Source organism: Pediculus humanus, genomic scaffold (assembly GCF_000006295.1).
Source record: "Pediculus humanus corporis 1103172107481 genomic scaffold, whole genome shotgun sequence".
NCBI lineage: Eukaryota > Metazoa > Arthropoda > Insecta > Psocodea > Pediculidae > Pediculus > Pediculus humanus.
In genome coordinates, this window is record NW_002987098.1 from 187,385 (window position 1) to 214,976 (window position 27,592).

The following is a 27,592-nucleotide window of genomic DNA, read 5'->3' on the forward strand; positions in this document are numbered from 1 at the left end:
TTTTTTTTTTTTTTCTACTTTCATAATTTTTTTACTACTTAGCTTTGATTTACAAAAATTCTTCTTATGAAATAATTTTTTTATTACGTATTATTAATATGTAAAACAAATGATTTATACGAAAAATTTGTACATGTTTAGGTGCTGGGGATTTTCAAACACAAACACAAACTTATATATATATTTTTTTTCCTGGAATTTAAATAAAAAAAAAACATTGACACCAATGTGTTGTATAAAAGAATTCTAAAATATTATTACATATAAAATCTGCAGTTTGTGTTTTTTATATATAACCTTTTTTTTTTTTTTTTACATTTTAATTGAGCTTGCTTAGGACTCTTTTCTTGGGACTTAATTCCCTTTTGTAAATATAAATATATATATATACATATATAAAAGAGTGTATATGTGTATATATATATATATATACCTTCTCCGATGATGTATCGATCTCTAATTTTAGTGATAATTCTTTTTCTTACCTTAGGTTTTTGAAACAAGCAAGCAAACAAATAATATACTGTTAATTTTTTATAATTATTTTTTTGTTTTAAAATTTTATTCCAAGTGTTCCAAGCGTGGTTTGTTCATTTTTATAAGTTTATTTTCAGTATGCAGCGCAAGATATAAAACTCGGCCGGGATTAACCTATCATTACACTCACACTCATAAGGAAACAAAAGAATGTGATGTTCCAATAATGGATTGTGGCGAAAACAGCTTAGAAAGAGGATCTCCAAAGCAAAGCCTTATGACTCCGGTTCCTCCGGTTACGGTTCCGCCTGTTCACATTGTGCCTACTACCGTACCCTTGCCCCCAGCGGGAGGACAAGTGGATTCTTCTGGGCCCCCAGGTTCGGGACAGTTTCAGGAGAGTTATCTAACATTTCTTAAAGTACCTGGTATGCTCTCTTCCAAAGCAATGCATCTGTCACTTTTTACCTTTTTTTTAATACGCATTAATCTATAACATTTTCACATTTATGTTTTGAATTAATTAAAATGGGATTCAAAGTATTTTTGCTTCATTTGCTAAGTTATTTTTATTATCATTAACTTTGTTTTTTAAGTATGCACTTAATAATTATTCAAACTATTAATTATGTATTAATTTAACAAATGCTTTTTTTTCTTAAAATGAAAATTATGATTTCCCTTGACTAATACATAATAATAATTTTTTTTTTTTTTTTATTAGATTCTAAAATTCAAATTAACATATAAAAATTGTGCATTTATTTTTTTAATTTTTTTTCTTTTATTTATTTTATATAATATTTTATTAGCATGATATTATGAGCTTATTTGAGTATGTGTTACTGTTACAGCTTTTTTTTTTTTAACAAATATTTATTTTAATAATTAAATAAAGCCTGATTCTCACGATCATTTCTTTAATATTTAAATTATTATTATTATCGGTTTTTCTTGAAATTATTTCATTATTTAAAATTTTTATTTTTTTTTTAAATTGAGGGAATGAAATTTCAACATATAATTTTTTTTTTTTGTCGGTTTCTTCAATTGATTTTATTTTAAAGTTAAAAATTGTTTTGTAAATTATAAACAGGAGGGAATCGTCGCGGTCGTCAAAGCTCAGCTATTATATCCAACCCTGTAAATGTATCATCTGAGGGTGTTCCGTCTAAACCAATGTTATCAGTACCATCTGTTGATAATAAGAAAGAAATTAAAGATGAAAAACCTGCATCTTCTCCTGCTCCAAAGAAAGAGAGGGAAGACGCTCAAAAGGTTAGTTATTATTTCTCTTTATGTATTAATTAAATAATATAAATATATTTTTTAAAAAGTAAGAAATATTTCTGCTAAAGGGATGACAATAGGAACGTCCAACCATCTTCATATTTAATTTATTATGAAAAAAAAAAGGATTCGAATTAGGCATGTTGGGTGTATTTTTAGACAAAACCTTGATAACACCTAATTTCCTCATGCATGACTAAAGTTTTTCTTCAATCTCAATGTTTTAATATCCTTTCAATTTTGGCTGTTTTGGTATTTTGCTTCATTTCATGTCGGCCATTTTATTTATGCTAGTCTTTTATGCTTTTTTTTTTTTTTTTTTGTATTTTAACCTGCTTTCATTCCTGCTTTTCATTTTCAATTAAAAATATACTTTTGTATGATTTCTAAAAAAAAAAAAAACAAAGTGATTCATTTTTTGTTATTATAGATGGACTGTACGAAAAAAACAGCTTTGCCAGATGATAAGGCAAGAGTTGCTGCATCACCATATTGCGATTTTTGCCTCGGAGATTCGTCAGAAAATAAAAAAACAAATGCACCTGAAGAATTGGTTTCATGTTCTGACTGCGGAAGATCTGGACATCCTTCCTGTTTATTATTCACACAAAATATGATAATATCAGTCAGAAAATACCGATGGCAGTGTATAGAATGCAAATGCTGTTCAGTTTGCGGAACGTCAGATAACGATGTAAAAAAATTTTTTTTTTTTTTTTACTTTAAACTCACTAACTTCTTTTTTTTTTTTTATATATATATTAATTAAATAATAAATGATTTTTAGGATCAATTGTTATTTTGTGACGATTGTGACAGGGGTTATCATATGTATTGTTTAACGCCACCATTAATATCACCTCCGGAGGGTTCTTGGAGTTGCGGCCTTTGTCTTGTTGAATTTCATCGCGCCAAATAAAAACAAATAAATAAAAAAATCCTCTTTGATGATTTTTATCGTTTTTTTTTTTTTTTTTTTTTTTTTTTTTGTACGTTTGACAAGTTTAAGTTTTTTTTTTTTTTAAAGTGACTATTCTTGGTGTAAAACTGTTATCAGTAAGTGTGATTGTTAAAAAACAAAATGTGTTTTGTATGAATAATAATGTGTGAATTTCATTATGAGGAAAACAAAACAATTCCTTTTTTTTTTTTATTTCAACTGTATCAAATACCCTAATACAGTTTTAAACTAATTAATTTTGATATTTTTTAATAGCGACAATTTATTTAAGTTTTTTTTTCTCTTAACATTCATTAAGTAAAAAAGTAAATTTTTGTTATTATTATTATTATTATTATTATCCAAGAAGAACTAATATGGCTAAACAACAAAATATATAATTAATAAATAATTTATTTCAATTATAATTATACTTGTATAAATTTAATTTTTGTTTGTGTGTTTATTTTCAAAAGGAAAAAAATTTTTCATTCCATTTTTAAAGTATTCTATATTTATTAAGAAAGATAATATTATTTTAATAAAAATTTATCCACTTCTTCTTTCTACTTAGGATATATAAATGAAAATCAGGAGGAATTCAATTTAAAAAATTTACATGATAATTTTTCTTTAAAAAATATAATTTTTTACTACATTTTCAATCTACAGTCATATAAAAATTTTTTTCATCTCAATATGTATTGATAATAAGTAAATTTTTTGAGCAATTAACCATTCCAGGAAAAACTACGTTCCACGGCTCTTTTCCACTTGGAATACCTAGCTTCACGTTCTATTAAAAAAAAAAATAATTTCATAAAATAACTTTACACAAGGTTGTGTTTATTTATTAATATATTTATACCTTGTTCATCTATTGATGGATTAAATATTTTATTAACAGGTATTGAAATATTATTCAAATTCCATACACTGATTCCATCGGCTATTCCTGCTGCGATTGCCGCACCCAAAGCAGTCATTTCGCTATTTTTGGGTCTCACTCAATAAAAAAAAAGAATAAAAATTGATAAATATGAAAATTTAAAATGTTAAATCAAGATATTATTTATTCATGTGAGTATTTTATTTATAATTGTATTTTTATTCATGAAAAAAAAAACAGATTTACTAATCAAACAATTTTTATTTAAAATTACCTATTGAAATACCACATAAGTCGGCTTGGAGTTGCATTAACAAATTGTTGTTTGTCATTCCTCCATCAACTAAAAGAGATTTCAAACGAATTCCGCTATCTTTTTCCATGGCTCGAACAATGTCGTTGGTCTGAAAACAAACTGCTTCAAGGGCAGCTCTTATCAAATGACTGCTTTTAGTATTTTCAGTTATTCCTATAATAATGCTTAAAGAATTTTTTTTTTTCGGCTTTTTATTGTAAGTATTGTACATATAATAATTTAATTAATTTTCACATTAATATATATTTTTTTTCAACCAACCCTCTTGCATTTTGCTCCCAATATGGAGCAAATAATCCTGAAAAAGCTGGCACAAAGTAAACATCATTAGTCTCATTGACAGCTTCTGCAATTGATTCTGCAGATTTAGCATTATCTAATAATCCCAAATTATCTTTTAACCAATTTAGAGCAGCACCTGCTACAGCCACTGATCCTTCTAAAGCATACATAGCTGGCGCTTGAGCACCTAATTTAAAAGCCACTGTGGTCAAGAGTCCATGTTTAGAATCAAGTTTTTGTGGACCTATATTACAAAGTAGAAAACATCCTGTTCCGTAAGTACTTTTAGCTTGACCTTTTTTTAAACACATATGTCCCAATAGAGCTGCCTGTTGATCTCCTAAACACTGAGAAATGTAAAAAAATACAAAATGTAAGAACAACATGTTTAAAAAGTAATAAGATAAAAAAATTTAGACTGTGTAAATTTTAACCCCAGAAATTGGGACTCCCTTAAGCTGGCCACTTGCTATTGTACCAAAAATTTCTGATGAACTTTTTATTTTTGGAAGCCATTCAATATTAATGTTAAAAAGATTACATAAATCTGAATCCCAATTGAGAGTATTTAAATTCATTAAGAATGTACGAGATGCATTTGTACAATCTGTAGCATGTACATGTTCTCCGCTGTTTGCATCTTTAGTTAAGTTCTAAAACAAAATAATATTTAAAATATATATAATAAAAATCAATATATTATTAACCTTACAGCAATAGACTTAAAATTTTAAAATTAATAAATAATATTAAATACTTTACTTACATATATAATCCAGGAATCAATAGTTCCAAAACAAACATTATTTTTTTTGGCAGCCTCTTGTACCTCTGGAATATTGTCCAAAATCCATTTATATTTTGGTGCAGAAAAACTACAAGTCAATGGAAGACCACAAACTGGTTTCCAATGATTGTAATCATTATTTGGCACATCATTTAATAAGGTAGAAACAATAGTTTGAGCTCTTATATCTGACCAAACTAAATATAAAGACTCTTTTCATTCACTAGGTCATTATGAAGTAAAAAATATTAAATGTTAATTTAATATTCATGAACATGTTATTCTTTGTACATTTCAAAGTACAAAGAATATTAAATGCTTTAAAACTAACCTATTGCATTACAAAAAGGTGCACCAGTTTTTTTATTCCAAATAACAACAGTTTCTCTTTGATTTGTAATTCCTATGGCATATATATCTGTCACTTCAATCTCCATTTCCTGTAGCTTTTCTAAAGTGGCACTGATACATTCGTTTATTAGGTTTATTATTTCAATGGGGTCTTGTTCGACCCAACCACTTTCAGGGCAAATTATCTTCAAGGGAAGCTGATGCCATGTTATAATTTCGAAATTGCGGGGGCAAAAAACAATAAATCGTACGCTACTTGTACCCGCATCAATTGCCCCAACTAATGGTCCAAATCTCCCTGGCTCAGACATGACAGACACTAACTTAAAACTACCATTAAGTAAACTTTAAATTGACAAGTTCAAACTTTAAAAATTAACTATAGGCATTAATTCATTGTTTCAGTAAATCAATTAAAAAATAATACAATTTACATTAAAAAATAATAATTTATTAAGTTAATGAAAAGTATTACAAATTAAGTTGTTTAATTATAAATGAGTTAACACAATATTTTACATGGATATCACAAAAAATTAATTTTAAAATAATATTCTATTTTTTGTGTGTGTATGTGTGTGTATTTAGGTCACTAGTATTAAATTCAAAAGTCAATAAATACAAGTTGAGAAAATTATAGAAGCATGAAACACAATCGAATTTGAAGCTTTTAACGGTATTTATATCACAAAAAGAAAGTAATAAAAATAATACTTAGCAAAAATATTTTCAAAATTTTTCTTCAATATTAAAACATCGAACAACAAAATAAATAAATAAAAAAATTTTTTACGATCCAATAAAAGAATTAAACAAATTTAAAAATTATTTTACTGTTTAATAATTTCCAAAAATTTATAATCAGTTTAAAAACAAACTTATAAATGCAATATTACTCTTAGAAAAGTTTTTACTATCGAACTTTGAATGGTAAATTTAAACCATAGGCATATATTACTCGGATAATTAATTTTACTCCAATTTGAATACCTTAAATTTCATTCGCATAAAAAATTGAAGATTTAAATAATTTTAAAAAAAAATCAGTAAAAGTAACTTTGTTTCTTAGAAAATATTGAGTTTAGGGCTGTATATTTATTAATTAATATGTACCGGTTGTATGTTCTAATGAAAATTGTATAATAATAATAATAATTTTACTTTAATAATAATTCATTACTCAAATCAGACGATCAAAACCCTAAGTTTTGGTCTATGGTCGAAAAAAACGTTAATTTGTTTGGCAGGCGTTGCATGCTATTCTATTTCATTATGGGTTTATTTTCTTAAACTCTGTAATAAAATTTTTATATTTTCTTTCTTTTTTCTTCTTCTTCTTTTTTTTTTTTTTTTAAACAAAAGAAACAAATAATTTTCTTTTAAGCACATACTACAATTCTATTTCTTCAACATTAAAATTTTGAAAATGAATCATCTTTGATAGAGTGAGGTTTTGAATTTGTGATATGTGTTCAATGTAGGCAGGGAAATTAATTGTTTTTAAATATTTAATTCAAAAAAATGATACCAGAACAAAGTTTAATTGGTGCAAGAATTGATTCATCCGGATCGCGAGGAACAATAAAATATGTTGGAGAAGTTAATGGTGTTCAAGGACTTTGGTTCGGTATAGATTGGGATGACCCTAAAAGAGGAAAACATGATGGAACTTACAATGACATTCGTTATTTTACGGCTAGGTAAAACTTTGTCGTTCAAATATTATGTATTCATGATTATTTGCTATTATTTAACAACAGTATATTATAAAAAAATTTAAGTCATCCAACGTCGGGCTCATTTGTTCGACCATGTAAAGTAAGCACAGGAATATCAATTGTTGAAGCTATTAAAGAAAGATATGGATTGACATCAGATCCTAATGTTGGGCTAGATCAAGAAATTATTATTCAAGTTCAAAAAGAAATTAAAGCGAAAATATTTGAAGTCGTGGGAGCTGAAAAGTTAAACAGAATACAAAGGTAAGTTTAATAACTTTTAATCTAAATTAAAAATATTCTAATAATAAATACAAAATATCTTTTCTAATTTTAATTTAAAATATTCATCCAAAATTCAATTCATAAATTTAAAATATTTAAAGATATTATTGATAAGAATATTTATTTTAAAATAAACAAAAACAGTTTTATTTCATAACTATATGTAATGTTGAGTTTGCTAATCAAAAACTCGAACATGAATTAAAAACGATTATCAGAAAATAAAATTTTTTGAAAATTAAGGAAGTTAAAAAAGTATAAAACTTTCTAATGGAATATACTAATCATTTTTATGCTTGCCTCTTTTAATAATCGAGTAAACTTCTAATATTTGAATACAATATCCTTTAGTATATTTTATTCAAATAACATTTACAAAGTTACTTTTTTAAAACAATAAATCACTTCACTTTATTTTTTTGATTAATTTTTTTTATTAAAAAAATAGTCTAGTATGCTTTGTCAAAATTTTATTTAAAAATTTAAATCAGTTCACAATTAAAATATTTTTATACAGTTTCATAATGTTACAAATTTTTTTTTTTTTTTTTTTTTAATTACATAATATATAAACACTTTAAAGGTTTTTCAATGTGTGAAATAATATCCTCCAGGGGTATGAGTCCGAGGATCATAAATTATTAGCGGGAACATGACACAAAATAATTCTTCATGTTTCTGATTAGAAGTTTCCCAATACAGTTCAACTCTGATAGGTTGAACATGAAAATTTGGTTTTATTTGAATAGAATACATTTTTTTTTCTTGTTGAAGAATCGGACATACATTATTTGGACAACTAATAGGTGTCACATCAATGATTTTTTTATTATTAGCCAACATCATGTAAACTTTGGTTGTAATATTAGAAGCTGTAATATCTGTAGAAATAAAAGAAACAGTTGCATCTGTTCTCTTCTTTAAAGGGAGCCAACATGGCTGAGACTTGCAAGGCAAATTAAGGACAACTTCATCTACCATATAAGAACCAACCGATCCACAATCTTGAAAATGAATTGGGGTTCCAATTACACCATATAATAAATTCAAAAAAAGAGCTATTTGAAACATTTTCACAATTTAATAATCTTTATACACTTATAAAACACCACTTATACTCCTCAAAACTGTTTACCTTAAAGAAATATTGATAGTACTGATAGTAATATAAGCACTAGAAATATTATCGCTCAAACTGTGATTAGATTGTTTTAAAAGGCTATGCCTTTTTTATCATACATTTTTGTATACAGTTAAAAATATACTGAAGGGAGAGTTTAAAATTCCATGGAGTATCAATGTTAATTCAAAAGACAATTCAAGAAAAATTAATATTAAAAAATGTTTGATTGAAAAAAATGATTTTATTTACATTTTAAGATAAATGAAATATACCAAAATATTTTAATATCTTTATTCATTTTACATACATATATATGTAAATTTTAAAAAAGGCAAATAATAAAATATTGTAAGTTTTTGTAGAAGATAATTTGCCAAGTTGGGAGTATATGATTAAGAATTATTTATGAAGTTTTTTTTTTTTTTTTTTAAGGAAAATTATTTTCATTTTCTTTACATTTTTTCCTAAATCTTGTCAATAATTTTGATTATTAATAAATTTATAATTATCTAAAAATTAACATTTACGTTTTATTTTTATAAGTATCTTATCTTTGAAAAATAAACGTAATCAATACTTGAGATTTTTTAATATGAATTGAATTGTTATTAATGATAAATCTTGAAAAAAGAAAAAAACCATTTTTTGTTACTAAGAAATAACTCTCTTAATTAATCTCAAGACAGATTGAAAATTTTTTTGCAATTAATGAAAAAATAAAAATTATTTTGGGTTGTTATACATATAAATTTCATGTCATAATTTTTTTATTTTTCAGCGATTTCAGAAATTTAAGAATAGTACTCCTTCGTGATTTTCTCGTTAATGGAGCCGGTCCTCCTCAAGCTTTATTAAATTTATGCCCTTCAATTCAAGAATTGGATTTATCTAGAACATTACTTAACAGCTGGGAATCAGTTGAAGAAATAACGAGTCAACTAAAAAATTTAAAAATTCTTAATTTAAGGTAACTTTATTTCTTATTTTAATTTCATTTTCACTTGGTCTCTCATGTAAAAAAAATATATATATATAAACTTTATTTTTTCAGCAATAATCGTTTAAAAATATCGGAAAATGTTGTTAAAAGTGAATCATTCCAAAGTTTGGAACATATTGTTTTGGGAAATTTAATGTATTCTTGGTTTCAAGTTCTCGAATGTTCAAATTTTTTTTTAAATATTCAAGCATTACAAGTTCAGTTCAATAATATAGTGACATTAGAAACTCCGAATGAAAAAATATTTTCTAATTTGTGTATGTTAGATTTAGAGGGGAATCCAATTAAATCCTGGAACGAAATTAATAAAATTGGTTATATAAAAACATTAGAAACGTTAAATATAAGCCAATGTGGTATCGATAATATTTATTTACCCGTAAATACGGATTCATCTCAAGTCACGGATTTGTTTAAAAATTTAAAAAATTTAATTTTAAACGGAAATAATATTAACGATTGGGAATCCATATCTGAATTAGACAAATTGGAAAACTTGTACGATTTTAGATTTAAAGATAATCCTATTTTGACAATTGAAACCATGGAAACAAATCATCAATTGATAATAACTAAAATAAGAAATTTACAGGTATTTAAATTATTTTTCAATATTTTTCATTATAAAATATTAATTTTAATTGGTTGTCACGTTTTAAAGGTATTAAATGGAGAACAAATATTAAAAGAAGAAAGAAAAGGTGCAGATATAGATTATTTAAAACGTTACGGAAGAGAATGGCTCGGAATTAAAAATGAAGAAGATAAAAAAACTTTCATAAAAGCTCACCCATGTTATTTAAAACTTATTTCTCGTAATAATAATAATAATAATATTTGAGCAATAATTATATTTCTTTTATTTTTTAATAATCTCATATTTTCAGTATATGGTCCACCAGAAGAATGCGAATTGAAAAAACTTCCGACGTCTTTAAAAAGTCAATTAATTCAAATAGAAATATTTTCTGGTGATAAAAAATTTTCTAAAAAAGTACCTTATAATATGTCAATACAAAAATTGTCTGGTCTCATACAGAGATTATTTAATACTGGATTTGCTATGCCCAGACTTTTTTGCATTCACTCTCAGGTACGTTAATACGATTAACCTTTTTTTAATTTTCCTTATTTTTAAAATTTTTAAAATTAATTTTTATTAATTTTTAGAGACGGGATAGCGTTGAAATTCCTTTAGACGATATCCTTAAAGACCTGAATTTTTATTCTGTGGAAAATGGTGATAAAATTGCCGTCCATTGGTAAACTTTTCTTTTTTTTTTTTTCATGTTGTGTTTAATATGTGATATTAATAAGTGCATTATTTATTGATACTAAATTAAAATTATTGTAAAAATAAGAAAAATTAAATTTTTTATTTGAGTTATTTATTAAAATTGTACAAAAATTAATATTTTTTTTTTTCTAACAAGTTAAATTTGCAAAAATTTTGTTTTTATTAAAAAAATTAAAATTTTTAATAAATTGACCATAACTTATTCCCCTTTTTCTTGTTCACCAATCATTTATTTTCCCATTAAATTTTTATTATATTGTAAAAATGAATTTGTCTCGATAAATAAAATAAGTTTATAAAAAATGTGTAGTCCATATATGTAAAGTTTTACATATTGAGTGATGAGTATCAATAGATATTATTGTATAATTCTTAATTTTACATTTTAGTTATGTATTTTAAATCATATCTATCAAATTTTAAGAACTTTTTTTAATATGAGTTTTATTCAAGAAAGACAGTTAAAAAAATTTTTTTTGATTTTAAACAAATATTACTCACCCGTTAAGTCATTCATAATAAAACTTCATTTACTGGAACAAACTATTGTTGAAATAATAATAATAATTTGTATTTTGTTCTCAAATTTTTCAATTATAGATATAAAAAAATTAAACAAATCACATTTCACTATTATTGTTAATATGAATAATATTTAAAAGAAGCATTTTTCACAATTTTTATTTCTTAATTTTTTTTTTTTTTTAGGTAAGTTCAATTTTAGAAAAATTCAATAACTTCATAAATTTTAAATTCTGTTAGTGTGATATTAAACTATTCCGTGTGTAATGATATTTTAATAATAAAATGATTCACGAAATCAATTACTACTTTAAATAATAATAAAGAAAATATAAAATTTTGCTTCGTAAAATCTTAAAAAACTAAACGAAAATAAGTTTTCCCTCGAAAACCATGTTTTTAATACCAACTGTATGTTTAATGCCAACTATTGAGGTTTACTGAAAATAAAATTTACAATATTGGCAATATTGGCAACATTGCAAATATGGCGGCCATTTTAGTTTTAAATGCGAAGTGTTTATTTGCAGTGTTATTTTTATTTTGAGGAAAGTATTTAAAGATACATTTTTTTTTTTTTTTTTTGTGTGTATAATAAACATCATGTCTAATCATTGTCACAATCACAGTGGTTGTGAACACGATGGTGAAAATAACGAAAAATCAGAAATAGGCATTCAGTATAGCTTATTTAAAAAAATTGATTGTGATAATTTGGAATGTTTAAACGAAAAAGTTCAACATTCAGGAAAAGAAGTTTTTAAACCATGGGAAAATAGACTTTGTAAAAATAAAGTATTTATTTTGCTTTTAATTGGCATTTTTTATATTTTTATTGAGTTTAATGATTTTTTTAAATAAATTTTGTTTATTTAGTTAAATTTTTTTTTAGTTTGTTGAAAGTGACGTAGATGAAGAATTATTGTTTAACATTCCTTTCACTGGAAATATAAAACTAAAAGGGATAATAATAATTGGGGGAGAAAATGAATCACATCCAGCTAAAATGAGATTGTATGTTATTAATGCAAAAAAATTTCACCATATACTTTTATATATTATTATTATATATATTATTATATATATAATATATATAATTATAATATGTATAATATAATATAATATTATTCCATTAAATTATTATTATATAGTATTATTACATAATATTATATAATAATATTATTATAATATATATTACTATATAACATTATATATATTATATATTATATGTATTTTTTACTTTTTGAATTTGTAAAATTTTAAATTTCAGGTTTAAAAACAGACCAAATATGAGCTTTGATGATGCTGCCATTGAATCGGATCAAGATTTTGAACTTCATCCAGATGCAAATGGTATTTTAGAATATTCTACAAAGTAAGTATATTTTAATATTAATTAATTATTTTTTAAATTGTTTAAACTTATTATTATCAAATGACATTGCATCGTAGAATTGTAAAGTTTTCTTCTATACATCACCTATCTATTCACATCCCAAAAAGCTTTGGTGGTGATTCGACAAAAATATATTACATTGGTTTAAGAGGAGAATACAGTGAGGGATATAGGCATGGGGTTACTATATGTACTTATGAAGCAAGGCCTAATATAGCAGATCATAAAACGAATTTATCAGAATCACTTGTACGAGAAATACAGTAAAGTTTTTTTAATAATAATAATAATAATAATAATTTATTTAAATCAATTTTTTTTATTGTTATAAAATAAATATAATAACCATATGATATTTTAAGTATTTATTTATTTGTCGCCTAATTATCATGAGCTTAACAGATATTTTTTTTCAGGGTATTTAATTGTAATTCATAAAAGGTTTAAATTTAATAATTATTATTAAATTAACATTGACATAAATTTTTAAGTATTTATATGTGTGGGATTTGATTGCTCAATAAAATGCTGTGAATCATTCAATGAATCATTGAATTTAATTACTTTAGGTTTCAAATTAAAAATTAAATTTTTTTTTTTTGAAATTTTTATTTATTTCATATAAAAACTAATTTAGTAAAATTAAAATAAAAAAAAAAAATTATAAAAAAATTTAGGAATGATAATTGTTAAAATATATTCAAAATTCTACAAGGTTTAAAAATTATTTTCTTCTCTAATTTCGACAATGAAATGTGATACTTAAAAAATTTGTCTAAATATGTTTAATGAAAAATAATCGATAAGTAAAATCAATTGATAATATAACAGTTACTGATTACTATTTTATTTTAAATTTACCTATCTTTCATATAATAAAAGTAAACAAAAATTAGTTCTATATTTAACTAATAAATTTAAATTAATTAATAATAATTACATAAAACTTTACAAATATCACATGTAAAAAATGATATTCAAGATTTTTAATTTTTAAGTATTACATTCAATATTAAAAATGATAACCTTTGAATATATACTGAAAAATACTTATTTTTATAAATTTTATTTTATATCAATTACAATAACTTTTGTCTTTTTTATCTATTAAAAAATACCTTTCTGTATCACAGACACAATCCCTTTTTTTTTTTTTACAGAGTCTAACTAACATTAAAATACTAAATGTGAGCACCTCAAATTGAATAAAATAAAACAATTAATTTTTTTTTCTCTCTTAAACTTTGTATCATTCTATAATTTTTGTAAATATACACTTTAACGGTTTTAATTTTAATTTAAATGAGATTTAAACTATTTTACTGTCTAAATTTTCCATTAATATTAATGTCTATCTATCTGTATATTTACATATATATGTATGTATTATTATTATTGCTTTAGGTTTTAACAAATATTTTACTTTTATTTTAAAAGAAGTTATTTTGTTCGCGAATATAGAATCAAATCTTCTCCCGTTAATAGTAATCAATCAACATCTTTAATCGATTCAAATTTTATCCCATACGTCATTAATAAATTTTTTTTTCCTCTTTGATTTCTTAGAGTAAAAATTTATACATATAAATCATATAAATTGCATATTGTTAGTAACAAATAAAAATTGGGTTTGTATAATTTTTTTTTTAATTTGTTTGAAAACGAAATTTAAATTAGACTTTTTATATATTTTATAACAATTTAGTCGTAACAGCTGGAGAAGAATTATTTATTATTTTGGAATCATATGAATTTTCTGTTTCTGTGTTTGGAACCGGTGTTGTGTCTTCAATTAATAAAACATCTGGAAGCGTTCCTAATTCTTCTGTTAGTTCTTCTGGTATTCTTTCAACATCTGTTTTTAATGTTTCATGAGTTGTTGCTGGGTTTTCGCAAAGTGTTTCCTCCTTTATCGGTGGAAGAAGAGTTTTATTTACAAATAAAAGCTTATTTATGTAAAACATTGTTCCCAGGTTATACACGAATATTTCACTTTCAACAATTTTAGCATCGTTTACGTAAATACTACCTGCAATATATATATATAATGCATAATTAAATTGTTTCTTTTAAAAGTAAATTAATTATTATTATTATTATTATTTTTTGAATACTTACCAGAACTATTATTGATTAAAATTGTTTTATTTCCAAGAGTTATAAATTGTGTTTGATTTTTTAAATCTCTTTCATAAAGTCTACCTTTCACAAAATGATTGAGCAAAATTGATATTCCCTCTTGGTTTGAAAAATAATTATCTTGAACTTGTCCTAAACCGAATTCTTCGAAAGCTTCATCAGTTGGCACGAAAAAGGTGTATCCTAAAATGATGGAAAAAAAAATAATAATAATGATATGATTTGAAATAATATATGTTGTTGTAAATACTCTTCTTACCTTTTCCAGATACATGTGGTGCAAGATCTGCTGCATTGAGAAATCTTGTGATGTGAGAAAATTTTCTCTGGCGTTCCAAAGCCAAAAATGCATGAGACAAAAATTGAGCACCAAACCAAGGAAATGCTAAAAGTGGAGGAGTTTCTTTATCTTTATTTTGCTGATGAAGTTTTTGTACTTCAGCTTCATTTACAAACAAAACCTCTGATATGAACATGAGATTTCCATGATGAATCGGTGTATCTCCTCTTACTATTGGGGCTCCATTCGCACTCAAAAAAAATACTATAATGAAAAAGTTGCAGATAGAAATATTAAAGTTTATTTTTAATAAAAAAAAAAAAAAAGGTAATAGTTATTTAAGCAATACTTATTTAACTCAACTACATATTTTTATTGACTTGTAATTGATAATTTATTTTTTATAAAAAATCATCAGTTGATTAACGTTATTATTTAGTAATTACTCTTACATTTATTATAAAATTATTACGTTGAAAAAAAAAAACAACAGAAACAAATTGTTTGACTTTATCTGTAATTATTGAAGTGTGCATGTGTGTGTGTTTGTGACAATGTATCAATAATTTATAATATTTACTTAAACTACAACAAATTTTAATTTTTAACACTTACAATTTCTTGTAAAAACTATTTCCCGTCCGCCTAATGTTTTTACAACTTGACCATCTTTAATATTGTCTTGCCTGAGATTTTTCGATATAAAATGATTTATAATTATATTTTCAGTGAATTCCGGTACCGAAAATGGGTAAAATCCCCAATCTATGGGATGCCACCTCTGAAAAGCATGATCCGTAGGAATCAAAACGGTATATTCTTCATCTGTAAATCAAATACAATTCAAATATTAAGAAGATGATAAGAGTGATGTAATTAATGGGGGGGGAGGGGAGTGGGAAATTATTTATAAAAGTAATATGAAATAGTCTGTAATACCATTCTTTAATAGAAGAGAAACATTAGACCGGGATAAAAAGTGTTGGAAAACTCTGACGCCATTTTTAAAAAATGATAAAAGGTCTACTAAATTTTGAAAAAAAGTTGAATTCGATCCCTCTTCGTTAGCATTTTCCATTTCTATCATTGTAGTTAAAACATCAGTAATAGGAAAGGTTGTTGTTGTTGTTGTAATTGTTGCTGTTGTTGTTGTTCCATCTACATCTGAATTATTTTTTACCTCTAATGGAAATAAATAATCATCTAAAATAATCATAACGCCTTTTCCTGATACATCAACTCTGGGATTAATAATTTTCGCTTTATTAGCATACAATGTTCCTAAAAAAAAGAAAAAGTAAATTTTAAATTTAAATCACATTTTTAAATTGAAATAAATATAAATTCTTACCATTTATTTCTTGTACGTTTACTGTTTTCCCGCCTAAAGTTTTAAAATTAAATTCTCCAGAAAAATCATCTAAACGTAATTTTTGTCCTAAAACTATGTGGTCGATAAGGATTTTTTTTGTTTCGTTTGAATTTGATAATTCATTATTATTATTATTATTATTATTATTATTATCAAACCTTTTTATATTTTTTGGTGTTAGTACAGTGAATGGTTCATCTAAAATAAAAAAAATTAATTATTTTTTTTAATAATTTAACATGGTTGATTTAATGGTTTAAAGTTTAATTATTTATTTTATTTTATTTAAATTTTTTATTAATAATAAATAGGTTGTGTTAATAAAAAAAAAAAAAAAAAAAATTTCTTGATTATTCTTCTTCTTTTTTTTTAATTAAAATAATAATAATAATGTCTAAGGTAAACGTTGCAACTAATTCAATATCAATAAATAGAAAATTTACATAAAATAATAATAATAATAACTTTTATATAAATTCCAATAAATAAATAAATAAAAATTTATTAACATTTAAAAATAAAAATATATTTCTAACAAATAGTAGTCAGTAATCGTTATGAATTTATGGAAAAGTTTAAACTTTTCAATTTATATTTAAATAATTCAATAAAATTAATTAATTACAATAAATTTAAATGAAAATATATAATTTATGTAAAAGCAATAAAAAAAAAAAAATTTATTTTAATATGAATGTGTGATGTTATTGAAGAAAAAAATAACATTTGATTTTTTTTGATAATAATTTTTTTTGACCTTATCAAATCATTTTAAATAAAAATAATAATAAATTAATTATTAATATTTATTATTACGTAAAAAAGAGAAATTTATTTGTCTGGTTAAAAATAAAAAAGTTATTTAAAGGTTTCTAAATAAAATTCAAATTAAATTTATTACGCAGGCTTCAGGTTTTTTAAAAATTATTTTTATATTAGTCTATATTTTTTTTTTAGTCTTATAGTTTACCTTTTTAACAAAAAAAATTTATTTATTTATTTATTAATAACCATTTGTTGATTATTAATAATTTATTAATTTATAATTAATTAATATTTATATAAAAGTTGAAAAACTAACCTTGTGGTGTATATATAAAAATTGATTTTTATTCAATGGATCGATAAATAATTGTTAATAATAATAATAATGTACCTGATATTTGAACATCATCATCGTTGAAAATAATCCACAAAGAAAAAAATTGATCGACACTTAAATTTCCGGTTAATTCTCTGCTTATGCCCGACATGTTCGGAAGTTCCAATGATTTTGTCAAAATAATTCCAAATATTGATAACGTTAAAAAAAAAATTAAACATTTTTCATACATATTTTTAATTAAATTAAAAACCATTATTTATTATATTTATATAATTTAATAAAAATTCATATCACGGTTATTAATTATATATATCAAGAAAAAAAATAAAATAAAACAACACCCGGTAGAGTCTGATGTAATGAAAACATAATAATAATAATAATAATAATATTTATTTGACAATATGTGTGTTATAGAAATTTGCTGGCAATCATAAGAAAGAGTGTCTCATACTAAGCGAAAGCAAGATTTTAACATTCTTCAAATGGAGGATCGTTCAAGTTGCAACGCCATGCGCCACCCAACAAGAATCGATTCTTCTCAACATCCAGCTTCCAATTGAATTAATCATCTGAGAAAGATGCAGGTAACCGCATTCCATATTATTACTTTTTTTTTTTTTTCTCTTAATTTTCTTGGAAATTTAAAAAAAAAAAATTTCCAATTTATCATTAATATTAATATTATTAGTAGTAGTAGTAGTCGTTGTTAATTTAAAAACGATGCTTCATCCATAATTATTTGAAATTTCACTTCCTTGTTTTTTTTTTTTTTTTTTTTTTATACTAACCGTTATATTTATTATCTTGTTTCGAATTCCCCATTATAATATAATTATTATTATTATTATTAATTTTTAAAAAGAAAACTTTTTTTTTCGATGAGGAAAATGATCGATTCAAAATTCTAACAGTTACGTTCCCATGAGGTTTCTGTTAATATTTATTTCGTATTGTTAGAAATTATAAAAAATAATTAAAACAAAATAATATAATTGAAATTAATTCCATTTTATTAATTAACAATTTATAAATAAATATACAAATGACTTCTATTAGAAAAATAAATTATTATTTTTTTTTTTTTTCTTCATCAAATCAATGAAACGTTTTCGAATGAAAATTAATTAATTAATTTAAATTATAAAATTCTTAATAAAATTTAAATACTTTAACAAAAAAAAAAAATTACCTAATTATAATAAATAAATAAATAAATTTTGTCTACGATTTAATCTTTTCGGTTAAATGAATTTTAGCTTTTAATATTCTTTCTTTTTTTAAAGCTTGCCTAGATTGATAAATAATTTTAGCAATTCCAGTTCTAACCCATTCGGGTTTTTCGTGTATGGTTATATTTAAAATTTGCCGTATAAAGAAAAGAACGTGTTCGATTAAAACGAATAAAAGTACCCATTCTAATTGTGACATTTGAGGTGCTAAAGCTTTCAATTGTGGTGATAAACATAAAAGACCACAATTTGTCATTATCGATATGGCTCCTATCCATTCGAAAGCTCTCTGAAAAAAATTATTTTTCCCTTTTAAGAATTCAAATGCATTACTTACGACTTAAATAATTTATGGTTAATTAACCACAATAATTAATTTTCAGGTTACCTGCCACGCTCCAATGTCCTTCACTCTTCGAGGCATTGTTCTTTGACAAACTTTACACAATTTAAAAGCATCAGCTCGTATTTCTAAAAAATTATTGGTAACTGCCCAAAATGCTGCCATCGGATAAACCGATGAAAATAAAACTACGTAACCGAATTGAATAAATATTTCTAAATAATCATCGTAAGTACCCTAAATTTAAATAAAATTAATTTTAATAAAGTTAGCTTAAATGAATTTAAATCATTTAAAAAAAAAAAAAAAAAAAATGAATTCTTTTTCATACCTCGTAAGGTTCTAATCTAGCTTCGGTAATTGCTTGTTCTATTCTGCTGTCATTTTTATCTAAAACAGGAACATATTGCAAAATAGTATTGACTTCTTCCGTAAAATTATCATTTAGTTTTTGCTCTTTATTTGCTGATGAATTTTTGCAAAAAAATTTTTTACTCTTGAAAAATTTTGAAATCTGGATAAGAAATTAATAAAGTCAAAAATTTTGTTTTTTTTTTGTCTGGGATATCCGCGTATCGAATGATAAAATTAAAAATTTACTCTTTTTCCATAAAGCCTAATAACAAGAGGAACAATGGCTTCTTGTAAATTATTAAATCCCTGTTGAATGATTAACATGGTTGCTAATTGAAATTTAAGCATTTCCAAATCTTGAATTACAAAAGCTATGTAAAATAATGACATGAAATTGTTTAGAAATTCAAACATTACTAATTTTGTGATTCTATATCGATCGAATTGTGCTTGAGTTTTATGATTTTCTAAAATAATCAAAAAAAAAAAATTCGAATTAAATAAAAATAATTTTTGTGTGAAAAATATTATTATTATTATTTTAGAAAAGTTGAACGAACCCCAATTAGTTAAATATGTAGCTAATTTTTTATAATACCAATTCATTACGTATACCGAACCAGCATAAATAATACTTGGAAGTTGAATAAAAACTTTTGCCAGGTAACTATTATCTTCTGCTAATTTTCTATTTTCAATAATCATATTTTCCATATAAAATGAAAAAAGCATAAAAAAAAATGCTCCGGTTAAACATAGAAAAACTATCGGTAATGACACGCAATACATCTGAAAATAAATAAATTAAAAATTGATTATGAATAAAAATGTAATTTAAATCCACGTTTTTTATAATAAATAAGTTTGATACCTTTAAATTAGTTTTCCATTTTGGATACCGAGGCTGATATCGTCCAGTTACATCGTCTATTCCCATTTCTCCATGATATCCTGGTCGTGGCTCTTCTATAACCGTAATACCAAGGGTCCCCCACGTAAAAGCTAATTCGCTACATTTTCGTTTCCATAGCTGTTAAAAATAATAATAAATTAAGGTCGTTAAAACAAAAAATTTTCTTACTTTGATTTACTACTGGATTAAACCCATTTTCATAAAGAATTTTTTGACATAACAGAGTAATATAAAATAATTAATGGTTCGACATTAAACAGCAAACTTTGATAATGAAAATTAAACTTTTAGTAATATATTAATTACCTCAAGAAATAAAGTGACCCATAAAACATTAAATATACAAAAAAAAACGGTTGTCGTATGAGGAATTAAAGCTTCTATTAATCCTAGAATCATCGGAGGAACCAATGCACATGTATAGTAACCAAGAAATATGAAATAAAGAGCAATGTTTTCTCCAAAATAAAACCTGATGTCCTCTGTCAAAATTACAATTATTTAATTAAGCAAATTATTTCCTATAGATAATATTACATTGATTCATTTACTTATTTTATTAATTAAATTAAATTAAAGATTTGTTGTACATTGTTTTTGAGAATAAATTATAAAGGCAAAATAGATAGTGAAAACATATTTAATCAAAAATTAGTGGATACATAATACTTTAAAATTAATTTTTTAAGAAAAACTTACCATAAGGTTGATTATTGAGTAATGTCAGGTACCAAGTTTGACTAAACTTTTTCAGGTATTCTATTTCGTGAAGAGGAAAACATTTTTCCACATAACCGCAGCTTGCCAGTAACTGAACTAAAAAAATTAAACTGTAAAGATGAACAAGTTTTTAATTAAAAAAATAATTTTTTGTTAGCTTTATATCTGTCAGAAAACTATGAACAAAAACTCATTCATATATAGTCACTACCCTTTTTTTTTAATTTTTTTTTTTTTTTTTGTGAATAAAGTTAATAAAAAAATTAATTTCACGTTCGATTATACGTCATTATTTTAAAAAAATAAAACTAAAATAATGAATTTTATTGTTTTCTGACTGAAAAATTTTTGCTATAAATAAATTTAAAAAATAATAAATTAAACCAAAAAAAAGGTAATTAACACTCATTTTTTACTGAGATTTATAACAGATAATTCTAAAATGTATCAAAAACTTACAAATAGATTGACCAGGATATACTTTCAAGAATGGGTAACCAGGTAAATGATTTTCACCATCTTTAACTCTAATATTTTCCAGTTCATGTTTAACTATAGTTTGCTTTTCAGCAGTGGTAAATAAATCTTCTTCTGACATTCCATCCTTTAAAAAGCATTTTGTTTCACTCAAAACAAATTCTCTCACTAAGCCTGAATTGTCACATTTTCGAAATTCCAATTCTTCAGCAACTTCCAAAATTCTAGATGTGGATGCACTTAAATGTAAAGTAACACCCTAAAAAAATTAATAACATCATTAATAATAACACTAACAATAAATGTCAGAATACATATATATGAAATTTAAATAAATACCTTTGTCAAAGAATCTGATAAAGGCTGCCTACAAACTAAAAGTTCTCCTCCACCATTTTTTTTATGACTCTTGATTTTATTTATGAACCATAAAAGGCATTTTAAATTTAAATTTCTAGAAAATCTAACGACTAAATATGTAGGAGGAAAATAAGGAGCATCCTGAAGATTACTTTTATTATTCATTTGAAATTTAATCACCAAGGAGAAAAATTACAAAATGTCCTAAAACAAAAAAAAAAAAATTAATAATTTTATATTTAATTATTTGTTAACAATTTAAAAATTTTTTTCATTTAAAAATGTTTGAAAAAAAAAATTCTACTAAAAAACATTTATAGTTAATTATATTGCAACTTACAAATTAAAAAAATACCTTATTTTATTTGTGATTCACTTTTTTACTTGTAAGTCATGTAACTACTTTATAAAAAACTAAAATTATTAATATATCTAACAGCTAAAAATACATTATTCTATTTTTAATTCATACACACACCAAGGTTGAAATTAAATGCTTATAAACTTTCAAGCGACTAAAGTAAATATTTGTAATAAAATGACAAAGTTTTAATAACATAAATTTTTTAAATCAAGAATAGTCACACAATACCTCACTACTTGTAGATAAAGTACTGGTAAAAATAATATGTAAATTCTTTTTACATTCTTTTATCATTAGGCTTGTTTTATTAAAAACTAAAAATATATATATTTATATCATTCTTATTTTTATTTTATTCAATGAACAATAAATTAGAATAGGGTTACTTGATTAAAAAGTTTACACACAATTATCAGATAAGGAATTTTTAAACTCAAAGTATATTAATTAAAAGACTAAAAAGAGAAAAAATTGTTTTTATATTATTGTATTTAAATAAATTATGAAATATTTTTAATAGTCATAATTTTAATTTAATTTTATTAAATTTTAATTAGAATGTTATATGCATACATATATTTTTTCCCCCATTAATATGGGATTGTTACGCAATGTAAACCTATTTACCTTGCATTTAAAAATATTTGCGATAATTTTTTTTTACTTATTCTAAAATAATTTTTATACTTTTCACTAATAAATTTATTTTAAAAAATAATCATTGTCACTAACTCTTATAAATTCATAATGAAATATTTTTCGTTGATCGAGAAGAATCTTCAAGTTTCAAATTTATAATCAACAGGTGGTAACCCTGAATATTGTTATAATATATATAATCTGGAATGTTTTCAAGTTCAAGAGCTCTTTTACGTACGAAAATTACTAAAAAAAAAAAAGCAAAATTTATGCTTTTTTTCTGAAATCTAAAGAATTATTGATTATTTTTTAATTTTTTATTAACTCTACATTGCATGAGAAAATCAATAAAATTTTTTAATAACTTAAATATTTTTCTTTTCCATTTTTTGTTTACTATATATTACCTTGTTATTTAACGTTTTTTTTTTTTTGAAATTCTCTTTGCTTTTTCCAATATTAATATTAAATAATTAGTTTAAGTAAATAATTTTTTATTTGAATTTTTATTTCAGTATTTGTAATAAATGTACCATTAACAAAAAATTCACACTTAACTTATAATAAGACTAATTTTTATTTTTTAAACTAAAACTTAAAAAAAAAATGAGTTTTTCACTTCACCATTATAAAACCCTATAAAATTCAAAAATGAATTTAATTCTATGACTTAATATGTAATTAATTAGATTAAAACAAAAAAAATTACCTTTTGTTTAAAAAAAAAAAAAACTTGATGATCTTTTTTTTTTTTTTTTACTTTTTTTCAATTGTAATAAAAACAAAGGGTATAGGTTTATTTAAATCGTGTAACATAATCTGAATCCATTAAAAAAATAAAATAAAATAATCATGTTAAAGAAAAAAATTGTTTAAATTGAATAATTTGACATTGTGTAAAATTTTATTTATCAGTTAATCTTCCTATAGATTAGTTATTGTACGCCATGCAATTTTTTTTAAAAATTAATTCTTTATCAATTTCGTTTGTCTTTTCAATTAGAAATGATAAAATAATTTGTAATTTTTAAATTATTTTTTTAGTAGGTAGTACAATAATACATTAAGAGTATAATTTAATAATATTAAGGTAAGTTTTTTAATTTTTTGAACTGAAGTATTGGAAAATTAATTTTACAAATATTACATGAATATGGGTTGCCGATTGAAAATCGATCGTTTATAGAATGAATTATTAACAATTAACCGAAATATTATTTTAACATTTAAAAATTAAATTAACAATTAAAAATATCTTTTATCTTTGTTTCTTATTAACTTATATTGACTTATGTAAAAATAAAAAAAAATTAACTTTAATACATTGCTAAAACTATTAATACTAATGATATATTATATAGAGAATATCGTTTTTTGGTATCATTTTATAAATTTTTATTATGAAAAAAAAAATTTACGATGATAAAAATCTAAAATGACGTCAGCAATTTTTCGGGATACAACATCACCGCCTTGATTATAATTTTCTTCAGCCATTTCCTTAAAAGTTTTACTTTTTAAAATGTCGTCTAAAGAATTCGAAACTGGAGCCATCATAATTGGCATAAAAAATGATATGGTCACATATGCATTTAATGATGTTCTTTCAAATTCTTTTTCAAATAAACAAAATGGAATCCAATTAATAATCTTTTGTTCTTCAGCGTGAGTTAATGTGGAAATTGCTTTTATCAAATTCATATAATAATGTTTAAAAATTTTATCAAAATGTAAAGATCGAAGTTCCTGAGTTGTATTCATGTAAATAAAAAAACTAACATCTAAACAAGGAGAACTGTACAAATATGTTTGGAAATCTATAAGCATAGCTTGTGTAGGTTTTCCTTCTGAATATTTAAAGACAATATTATTTCTGTTGAAATCACCATGACAGATAACAGCCATCGGTTCTTTGGGTGAAACTGCATCTTTCATAAGATCAAAAACTCTTTCAAATTTTTTTTTAAAATTTTCTAAATAATCCTTAGGAATTAAACTTTCTTTTTGTGACAGCAAGTAGTTGATACCTCTTAAAGCACAATATCCTTTAAATTCTTGGCATTGAACTCTTGTTTCCATGTCATCCGAAAACCAAACATGCTCAAATGAGGTTTTTAACTTGTCAAAATTTTGCCAATTTAGATATTTCATGGCAAAAGATATGGCGTGGAATTTTGCCAATTGCTCTAAGGCAATCAAACAATGATTTAAATCTAATTCCACTTTATTTTCAGCCGTTTTAAATTCTAATTTTCTTAAATCTTGTAAAACAATTATAGATTCTTCGGGTTTATTTTTGGCGATAGAAGCATAATAACATTCTGGAATAATATTATTTATAAAATCAGTATTTATATCTTGTTCGGTAAGAAATTGAATGAAATTTGATTTCACTATTGTATAAAATGTAACTTCATTTTGAAATTGTACGACGGTTTTCATTTTTTCTCTGATGATTGGATCCTGGTTTTGAAATTTAATGAAAAATGAAATGGGAAATGAGCCTATTGAATTTTTTATAGTGATTTCTCCGAAAAATGGATTCGATGCAAAATTATCAATTCCTTGTTGAATATTTTCAAAATGGCAGGACTCACATTGTGGTGATATATATTTTTTTGTGGAATGAAAATAAGAGAGTATAGATGGAATCACATCATTCTGAAACCATTTTAATAGCTCTTGTTCTTTCATGTTAAATTTTTTTCTAAAAAAAAAAAAAATTCCTTTGACATAATAAATTATAAAATCAACATAATTAATATTAAGCAGCTTTTTTAGCTTAAATTTTTTTTTTTTTTTAAGTTACTTATTTTGAAATTTTTTGCAATACTCTTAAAAATAAAACATTGTAAAAAAAAATAATTAAAATGTTTTTTTCCTTAGTAAAAATATACAAGAGTTACATCATTAAAAAAAAAAAAAATTAAACTATACCATTACATTTACGTTTAAAAAATATTTAGGCTCAATAAATCAAGGTTGTTCAGATTCTTCCTAATATTATGACGCAAAGTAAATTACATTCTTCATTACAAATCTAACAGGTTACAATTTTTTTAAAAAAAATTTTACCTAAAATTTTCATGCGTAATTTTTTTTCAAAGTTTCAAATTTTTTCACTTAAAAAACTAAATTTTAATTTAATTAAAATAAAAAGTATTGAAGTATTGTAAAATATTTTACCTTTCAAAACAATTTCTTGAAAATTTATTTTAACTGCAAGCAATTAATTAAAAAATTATTTTTTATATTTCAACAATTATTAAGTTTTCCTATAATATTTTTAATTTTTATATAAAAATTTACTGCTTCAAAAAGAAACCGTTTTTTTTTTACTGTACTGTGAAATTCCAAAAGCATAAATGGCATTAACTGGTGCCACGTTAAAATTGTTTCCGCTAATTTTTCTTTCTGAATATTAAATATAATATATATATATAAATTGATTTTTTAAATCTTAAATTTTTGATTTAATCAACTAAAACCTGAGAAATTTTTAATTTTAAATTATTAACTGCTTGTAATTTAAAAATACAATAATATTTATTTAGTATCCTTTTGCAATTAATGCATTAATAATATTATTGCTTTTAATAATAACCGTAAAATTATATTTGCATTTAAGTCCAAAGGTCAAAATATACAAACCGGATACATTTTATTCGATTTTTTTTTTTTTTTTAAATCGAAAAAATTAAATATACGTTTTTTTAAATAATAAATAATTTACCATTTATTTAATCTATCACATATTACACTAGGATAAAAAACTAGCTGGTTCTAAATAATATTTTTTTTTTTATTGCTCACTTTCAATTTCTCATATTCCTTTAATTTAATTTAACTTCTCTAATATATATAATAATAATAATAATAATAATACTAAAGATAATAAAATGTAAATTTAGATAACAAAGAATAATATATATATATATGTTTATTAAAATGAAACCAAAAAAAAATATTTTAAATAATTGCAGTTTCAGATTTTATATGAGTAATAGGACTAAATAGTAAAAATAATTTAAATCACAATAAAAAATTTATTTTAGTATAGAAGTTGTGATTCTATTTATTGTTTTTTTTTAAATAATTAAATTAAAGGTATATAATAATTTCATTAGTTTGAGCAAAACCTGTAAAAAAATTCACATAGTGAAATTATTATTATTTTCACACGGGTAAAAATATATTGTTCAATATTCGTTTAAAAACAAAATTTTATTTATTTTATGAAAACCCACTAAAGCTTTAAAAAATAATAATAATTTAATAATTTCCGATATATATATATATATAATTTTTTTTTAAAAATATGATTGGTTGTTAATAAATTGTAAAAATCACTGCCGAGCAAATATTTTACTTATAGAAATAATAATTTATTAATTTACTTATCTACAACTTAATGTTTTTTTTCTATATCGAGAACCGTTTTCTCTAAAGTCATTTAAAACTAGAGCATTTTTTTTTTTTTTTAGGAAATAAAACTAATTTTCGTTTTAATCTGTTTACAGTAGATTTTACTTCTGAGGTCTCCAATCGAAATAATCAACCTGAGGTTCGCTTGATACAATCAAAGAAGATCCTTCTCCAGAAATTGACTGTTGAGAATGGT

The 27,592-nt window shown here is 23.1% G+C and overlaps 8 protein-coding genes across 8 annotated transcripts in view; 3 read left to right on the forward strand and 5 right to left on the reverse strand.

Annotated features, from left to right (window-relative positions):
- Phum_PHUM136380 (requim, req/dpf2, putative) overlaps positions 1–2,686 on the forward strand; it is a gene marked incomplete at both ends in the record, with an annotated part of 5,307 nt that extends 2,621 nt beyond the window's left edge. The window contains 4 exons of the mRNA XM_002424521.1: positions 615–857; positions 1,574–1,755; positions 2,198–2,448; positions 2,587–2,686. Of these exons, the coding sequence (XP_002424566.1) occupies positions 615–857; positions 1,574–1,755; positions 2,198–2,448; positions 2,587–2,686 (776 nt within the window). The remainder of the gene's footprint in view (positions 1–614; positions 858–1,573; positions 1,756–2,197; positions 2,449–2,586) is intronic.
- A 752-nt stretch (positions 2,687–3,438) lies between these two features.
- On the reverse strand, positions 3,439–5,643 carry Phum_PHUM136490 (glycerol kinase, putative; the record flags this gene model as incomplete). Its single annotated transcript, XM_002424522.1, has 7 exons — positions 3,439–3,503; positions 3,576–3,713; positions 3,871–4,076; positions 4,174–4,541; positions 4,629–4,834; positions 4,993–5,178; positions 5,313–5,643. 7 exons carry the CDS (start codon positions 5,641–5,643, stop codon positions 3,439–3,441), a joined length of 1,500 nt encoding a protein of 499 aa, XP_002424567.1.
- Positions 5,644–6,798: 1,155 nt separating this feature from the next.
- Positions 6,799–10,724, forward strand: Phum_PHUM136500 (tubulin-specific chaperone E, putative; the record flags this gene model as incomplete). Its single annotated transcript, XM_002424523.1, has 8 exons — positions 6,799–6,809; positions 6,886–7,032; positions 7,114–7,314; positions 9,237–9,425; positions 9,510–10,050; positions 10,120–10,273; positions 10,346–10,551; positions 10,629–10,724. The coding sequence occupies 8 exons, from the start codon at positions 6,799–6,801 to the stop codon at positions 10,722–10,724; spliced, it is 1,545 nt and encodes a 514-aa protein (XP_002424568.1).
- Positions 10,725–11,880: 1,156 nt separating this feature from the next.
- Positions 11,881–12,940, forward strand: Phum_PHUM136510 (uncharacterized protein; the record flags this gene model as incomplete). Its single annotated transcript, XM_002424524.1, has 4 exons — positions 11,881–12,072; positions 12,170–12,291; positions 12,548–12,652; positions 12,730–12,940. The coding sequence occupies 4 exons, from the start codon at positions 11,881–11,883 to the stop codon at positions 12,938–12,940; spliced, it is 630 nt and encodes a 209-aa protein (XP_002424569.1).
- Positions 12,941–14,183: 1,243 nt separating this feature from the next.
- Phum_PHUM136520 (uncharacterized protein) lies at positions 14,184–17,798 on the reverse strand (the record flags this gene model as incomplete). Its single annotated transcript, XM_002424525.1, has 8 exons — positions 14,184–14,234; positions 14,386–14,702; positions 14,792–14,995; positions 15,072–15,356; positions 15,708–15,917; positions 16,032–16,373; positions 16,444–16,662; positions 17,621–17,798. The coding sequence occupies 8 exons, from the start codon at positions 17,796–17,798 to the stop codon at positions 14,184–14,186; spliced, it is 1,806 nt and encodes a 601-aa protein (XP_002424570.1).
- A 995-nt stretch (positions 17,799–18,793) lies between these two features.
- On the reverse strand, positions 18,794–22,133 carry Phum_PHUM136530 (uncharacterized protein; the record flags this gene model as incomplete). Its single annotated transcript, XM_002424526.1, has 10 exons — positions 18,794–19,090; positions 19,190–19,381; positions 19,476–19,658; positions 19,745–19,965; positions 20,059–20,287; positions 20,370–20,528; positions 20,718–20,893; positions 21,111–21,227; positions 21,591–21,867; positions 21,948–22,133. 10 exons carry the CDS (start codon positions 22,131–22,133, stop codon positions 18,794–18,796), a joined length of 2,037 nt encoding a protein of 678 aa, XP_002424571.1.
- A 1,453-nt stretch (positions 22,134–23,586) lies between these two features.
- On the reverse strand, positions 23,587–25,665 carry Phum_PHUM136540 (uncharacterized protein; the record flags this gene model as incomplete). Its single annotated transcript, XM_002424527.1, has 2 exons — positions 23,587–23,607; positions 24,433–25,665. 2 exons carry the CDS (start codon positions 25,663–25,665, stop codon positions 23,587–23,589), a joined length of 1,254 nt encoding a protein of 417 aa, XP_002424572.1.
- A 1,832-nt stretch (positions 25,666–27,497) lies between these two features.
- The window catches only part of Phum_PHUM136550 (shuttle craft protein, putative), a gene marked incomplete at both ends in the record, with an annotated part of 4,934 nt that continues 4,839 nt past the window's right edge, over positions 27,498–27,592 (reverse strand). The window contains one exon of the mRNA XM_002424528.1: positions 27,498–27,578. Coding sequence (XP_002424573.1) covers positions 27,498–27,578 — 81 coding nt within the window. The remainder of the gene's footprint in view (positions 27,579–27,592) is intronic.